This window comes from Symsagittifera roscoffensis, chromosome 1, assembly GCF_963678635.1.
Source record: "Symsagittifera roscoffensis chromosome 1, txSymRosc1.1, whole genome shotgun sequence".
NCBI lineage: Eukaryota > Metazoa > Xenacoelomorpha > Acoela > Convolutidae > Symsagittifera > Symsagittifera roscoffensis.
The window spans coordinates 42,316,727-42,323,252 of record NC_087062.1 but is presented as its reverse complement, the minus strand read 5'-3'; the positions used below and the strand labels follow the sequence as shown (position 1 = coordinate 42,323,252).

At 37.7% G+C, this 6,526-nt stretch overlaps 2 protein-coding genes across 2 annotated transcripts; both read left to right on the top strand.

Annotated features, from left to right (window-relative positions):
* Positions 1–617: 617 nt before the first annotated feature.
* LOC134856744 (N-acetylglucosaminyl-phosphatidylinositol de-N-acetylase-like) lies at positions 618–1,456 on the top strand. Its single transcript, XM_063873019.1, has one exon. It carries the CDS (start codon positions 662–664, stop codon positions 1,409–1,411), a length of 750 nt encoding a protein of 249 aa, XP_063729089.1. The 5' UTR covers positions 618–661; the 3' UTR covers positions 1,412–1,456.
* Positions 1,457–4,735: 3,279 nt separating this feature from the next.
* Positions 4,736–6,488, top strand: LOC134844675 (interferon-related developmental regulator 2-like). Its single transcript, XM_063861482.1, has one exon. It carries the CDS (start codon positions 4,787–4,789, stop codon positions 6,071–6,073), a length of 1,287 nt encoding a protein of 428 aa, XP_063717552.1. The 5' UTR covers positions 4,736–4,786; the 3' UTR covers positions 6,074–6,488.
* Positions 6,489–6,526: the final 38 nt, after the last annotated feature.

Here is a 6,526-nt window from a genome sequence, read left to right as displayed (position 1 = left end):
TCTAAGAGCAGAATGGGTCCAAGAGCAGAAAAACAGAAAAATTTTGACTTACGTTGATTTATACGGGCTAATTGTTAAAACAATTATTAGAATCGTCAAAAATACCAAGAAAATGAATAGATTAAGCATGACTTGAATAGTTTCATTAAGTTTTCTGATTGAATTTTTTTTTTAATTTTGATTAATTTACTCAAATTGTGTATAAAATATTCGTTTCTTTGATAATTTTGACAATTCTTATACTTAATTTACCGATTAGTTTGTAAAAATTGATATTTTTTTGTTTTTCTGCTCTTGGACCCATTCTGCTTATTGACTGGCCACCGCCTAATTTATAAGTGTTTTTTTTCAGGTCCTTTTTTCACACGACACACAAAAACTAACACTACTTTGAAGAAAAGTTGAAATTGTTTAGGTGATCTTCGGAACATTCTCTGCTGTTTGTACAGTAACCGGCTATCTTTGTTCTTATAAAAAATTGTTTGCGCTCTTGAAAACTGAACTTTCGACAAAGTTGATTCTACTGTACCTATGCATCTGCTTTTATGGACAGTTGCTGAATAGATTTAGTTTCTGACTTTTACCCTATAAACGCAACTGAAACATGAAAGTAAACCTTGCGAACAATTTCCGGGGTTTTTTGATTTTGTTCTGTTTTTAGATGGAATTTGTTATCTTATGTCTCACTTACATGGTTTTGACAATTGCAGCTTTCGTTGTTAGTATTTTTGTTACTTCATGTTATTTTAAGACTACGCATCGATCAAAACCTGCTGCTCTGGTTGTAATTGCTCATCCCGATGATGAATGTATGTTTTTTAGCCCTTGTCTCCAGTTTCTTGCGGTGCGGAACTTTGAGCTTCATTGTTTATGCCTTACCAATGGAAACTACTACGGCAGGGGAGATGTTAGAGAAATTGAACTTGTAAATAGCTTATCTGTGTTTAATTTTCCTCGGCAGAATATTTATTGCCTCAATTCAGACAGCTTTTTTGACGATCCACACCAAAATTGGAATCCATCATCTGTGTCGGAGTCAGTGTTGCATCACATAAGAAACATTCAAAATTTGAAAATTGTTGTTACATTTGATTCCTTGGGGGTGTCAGGGCATTCGAATCATTGCGACATTCGTCGAGCTGTTTCAAATCTTCCCGCTGAAATTAGAAAGAAAATAGAGTTTTACGAGCTCGTGACGTGTTCAGTAGCTCGAAAATATATTACAGTTTTGGATTCTCTGTTCGCCTTAATTAATCTTTTTCTCAGAAGAACGGACATATTGATAGTTGCTTTCCCTTGGATTGGATACAAAGCAATGTTGCAGCATAAATCACAGCTTACTTGGTTTCGACTTCTGTATATAATTTTTTCGAAATATATGGTAATCAATGAGTTGAAGTTGATAAAATAGAGCCCTTTTCCTATACTTTTGGCCGAAATAAATGCTGTTCTAAAATTTTGGATTTTTTTTTCTAACTGAGTTTTCCAGTTCTTGGCTTATACTAAACATAGATTATTTGCTGAAATAAAACTTATCGAACCAAGTTCATCATTAAACCTGCGCCTGTTTTAGTTTTGATTTAGAACGGCTTGTAGCAAGTCTCTGTCATTCCAATATGCACGTTTAAACTGTCCAGCATGATTTGAAGCTGTTTTTGAAGAAACCAACTGCTTGTTTCAGCATCATTGAAGGCTCTTAGATAAGTGATCTTCAGTTTTTGAAGGTAATTTTTTGCGCTACTTTCTCTGCGTAGTGTAATAGTACGCTAATATTTTTTTCGAACCTAAATCGCAATTATTAGTGCTACTTTAGGTAAAATTTTTGAAGCAGGAGACTGAATTGGCATTTTAATTGCAAGTGCCTTTCCATTTAGTTATAAATATGTTGATGCGTTTTTGTTTTATCAATTGAACCGAAAAAAAAACTTTATTTCAAACAACAGTACGACATTAAAAACTCCATTTCAGTAATTTTTCAAGTCAATTTCTCCTGCGTTTTTTCGTTTTTTGAAATGCATAATGTAAACATAATTTGGCTTCATACCCCCTAAGTTTTTACCTGCAAAACTAGAGTGGATGCCTTTAACTTTTTATATTCCAATTTATTACTTGCAAAATGTGTGTAAATTTATGTCTGGTGCCATTAGTGCTACTTTAGGTAAAATTTTTGAAGCAGGAGACTGAATTGGCATTTTAATTGCAAGTGCCTTTCCATTTAGTTATAAATATGTTGATGCGTTTTTGTTTTATCAATTGAACCGAAAAAAAAACTTTATTTCAAACAACAGTACGACATTAAAAACTCCATTTCAGTAATTTTTCAAGTCAATTTCTCCTGCGTTTTTTCGTTTTTTGAAATGCATAATGTAAACATAATTTGGCTTCATACCCCCTAAGTTTTTACCTGCAAAACTAGAGTGGATGCCTTTAACTTTTTATATTCCAATTTATTACTTGCAAAATGTGTGTAAATTTATGTCTGGTGCCATTTTTGCTGCATAGCTTTGGCATTTTAGATGCATTTATAGCTGCTTTATCGGTGGCTAGTGTTAGTAAGATTCAAGGGAATATGGCTCATATACGAGGACGTGCAACTCCAAATCTCCTGGGCGTAAATTCGAAACCGTCACAGCTAAATTGAGTCCGTTGACTTATTCTACTTTATTCGGACTTGTTCTTAAATTGTAAAAGTTGTAAGAAATTAAATACCATCTATCTATCTAAAATGTAATTAAATGCGTCTGCCTATCTCCCCAAGTTTAAGGTGTACAATATGTCTCATGTTTAAAAATTCAGAAACGAACAAAATTTCAAGTTTAGCACGTTAAAGCTTTATCGTATATTGCACAGCTTAAAAAGAAGAAAACCGGACAGGGCAGCGCTAGACAAGGCCGTTAAGAGCAGGGCGATGAGCGAAAAGGCGGGTCGAGAAAAGGCAAGGCAGGGCGAGGAGTGACAAGACAGGGTAGGGTAGCGCAGTTCCAGATGAGGAAAATAAGGGCAGCGCAAGGCAAAGCAGATTGATGAACTGCAGAGCAGCGCAAGGCTGGGCGAGCAGTGACAAGGCATGGTAGAGCAACGCGAGCGGTGGGGACTAAGAAGGGTAGGGCAGCGCGGGGCGAGAAGCGGCATGGCAAGGGAAGGCTGAGCAAGGGAGTAGGAAAAGGAGATGAAAGTCATGGTAGGACAAGGAGGCTGTAGGTAGGCTAAGACAAGAAGGCGCACGGCAGGGTAGTGCTGCACATGGCCGGACGAGGATGGGACAGGGTAGTGCTGTGAAAGACAGTGCGAGGAGGGGCAAAGGCAGTGTGAGAAGGGACAAGGTAGTGTGAGAAGGGACAAGGTAGTGTGAGAAGGGACAAGGTAGGGCGAGGAGGCAATGTAAGGCTGCACAAGGCAGGGTAGGTCGAGGAGGGGCAAGGCAGGGTAAGGCAATAAACGGCCTGGCGAGAAGCGCAGGGCTGGGCCACAAGGGACTAGACAGGGCCAGACGAGGTGGAGCAAGGCCAGGTTAAGACATCACGTGGTAGAACAGTTCAAGGCAAGACAGGCTTAGGCGAGAAGAAGCAGAGCAGGGTGAGAAGGGGCGAGGAAGGAAAAGGTAGGCTAGGGCAGAGCAAGGCAACGCATCCAACCAGTAATTCATCAAACCACCCATTCAGCTAACCATGCATCTGTTCGTACATCAAGCCATCTCTCTATCTAGCCATTCATCATCCAACTCGCTATCCGTCCATCAACCCAAGCCATTTAAGTCATGATTTGAACGAGTGTAAAAAAATTTCAAAAAGTTGCGAAGTTTTGGTAAAAACCGGTTTGAAGTCGAGTTTTAGTGTAGTTTCCAGAAAGTAAAACGAGCGAGTAGGCCAGCGAAAACGGTGTCTTTCTATTAACGTTGAAAACTGCAGAAGTAGTCAATAAGATCCTGAAAATATAATCGGTTTTTGCTCCAAAAGAAGAATTAGTTTGAGGTTAAAATGTTGTGGCCAATTACATTTTTCTGCAAATTAGATTAATAATCTGAAGGACATGACGGTCATGAAAGTTTCTTATTTGATATAATTTAATTGTTTTCAATATTTCAAAAAATTGAAAATGTTTTTAATCGATTTTGATAACAATCCAACGCAATCTTTTGGATTTGCTGAGTTATTTTTTTGTTAAGCTTAAATAAATCTTGAATGGCGACTATTAGATGTTTGTTCATTATTAATAAAGTGAGATGTCATCCTTCTCAGGTCAAGCAAATCGAATATATGAAATCTGTGGATTGTAAGCTCAACAATCAACTGCTGTGTATAGTAGTAGTAATAGTAGTAATAGACTCAATTATTAAATTTGTCAAGCTCTATCGATTCTGATAGCTGGCGGTTCAAATCACGATGTTTTAGTGATAAAAATAAAGAACAATGCTTCTGTAACTTGCGGTAATTTGTGTTTCTACACTTTATTAAGTGCATAGTGTGAGAGGAGTAATAGTAAGCATTATCTTGACTTTTCTGCATTTAGAGTCAGCCGAGTTTGACAAAGCATGGAATAAATGACTGTACCGATTTGAAGTAAAATCATTGCCATCACAAATCAACTGCTGTGTATAATCAAGTAGCGTTTGATCGCGTCCTGTGCTTGTCAGTGGGATAAGTTACCCATTGTTTGCTTCCATTTTCCTGTCATAATTGGAGATTTATAACGATTTGTATGGCTTCAATGCAAGGGATTTTGAAAGGATGAAGTAGTAGTCTATTTTCTTTTCTTAGATTTTTTTAGACAAAGATTATGATAAATCATGGGTAAAAAGCGCAGCAAGCCTAATGGAAGTGGGAGCAAGGCTCAGGCAAGTAAAGGGGGCCATGGGTACTACTCGGCAGACAGTCAAGACGACGAGGTGGAGACGAACTGTTCGGAAAGTGACATGCAAAGTGTGTTATCAAACGACGAAATACTTGGGGACCCAGATCAAAGCTCTTCCTCAGCAGTGGATGCCTTGCATGAGAAATTTTCAGATTCTATTAATTTGCTAGAAAGCAGAACAGCCAGTGACAGAGAGAAATCCCTTAATTACATATGTTCTATCTTGTCCTCCTCTTTCGTGCCTGATTTGCTAGAAAACTTGTCTGAAACACTTTGTTCGGCGGCATTGAAATGCCTTACAAAGGGTAAGAAAACAGAGTCCAAGTTAGCCAGCAATCTGCTTCTATTGCTGTTTGTGCAACTGGGTGCGGATAAAATGTCGACTCATGCAGATGAGATAAGAAAAGGGCTGTTGGCAGCGTCGAATAATGTGAACCATTCAATGGAGTCCAGAGGTCGCTTTTTCTATATTCTCTCCCTCTGCTCTTTCTTCAGTCTGGATAACGAAGATGATGGCAATCTTCTGGACAGTTTGGAAACAGTGGTATGTGGAACAATGAAGAAAGAAGTAGTTCCACTAGTAGCCTGGGCCTTCGAAAGTTGGTGTGTTTTGGCGATACAATTCAGAGCAGAAAGAATAGTCGAAAACAGTGAAAAGCTATTGTTCAGAGTGCTGAAAATCTTCGAGGAGTTTCAAGATAACAAAGAACTGAGACTCGGTGCTGGTAAAATGGTCGCTCTTATTTACGAAACGTTCAATAATCCAGAAGCGCAAGTTTTTAGAAAGTTCCAAAAGTTTGAAGATCTGTACGATTTACTCGAAGAGTTATCTAAAAAAGGTAGCAATGTTGTGAGCAAACGTGACAAGAAAGCGCAGAAGTCTTCGCTCCGGGAAGCAATTTCCTATATGGATGGAGAAAGCTTCAAAGCAGAAGTAGTGAAATTTGGAAAAGAGACCTTGGTCATTAATTCTTATTCAAGCTATCTGTTGTACGAGGCTTTCAAAGAGGTCCTAGGAACTGGTGTAAACAAGCATCTAGCCGTAAACCCTACTGTAAGAACCATCTTTGACCTGTCGGAACCAGGTGCCACTGGAGTTTCAAACCTCGATAGAAAAACGATGAAAGAGAGAATGAAGGGGGAGTTCAGTGAAAATGACAAAGCAAGAACTCTTTACCTGCGGAAGCAACGCGGAAAAAGGACAGATCATTCTTATGACTAAGTTTTGTGTGTGGTAAATGCGAATAATATTTTGTTAAAATTGATAATCAAAATGTATTTCAAAATGACAATGAATTAACATATGCAACATTCAACAGCAGTCTTATTGTTTGTTCTATATCTTCTCGGATCTCTTTAAGTATCCCCCATTGTGAAAGGGGGATTTGCTACTAAGTAAGAATTCCGCATATGCTTAACCATTGATATAATCTTTTACAGGGGTCGTTATTCTATACTTGGTACAAAAGGTATTGGTGTATAGTTAAAGAGATCCATTTTGTCCTTTTAACCTTCTCTTTGAAGGTGTTTTATTGAAATTTAGTTATACCGGTATGTTATTTTGAATAATTATTTTATTTCCATTAAACTATATTAATCCAAGTGCTTTTTATTAAGAAAAATAGTCGTATGTATGTTTTTTCAATTATGGAATGAAACGTTAGACTGAATGTTT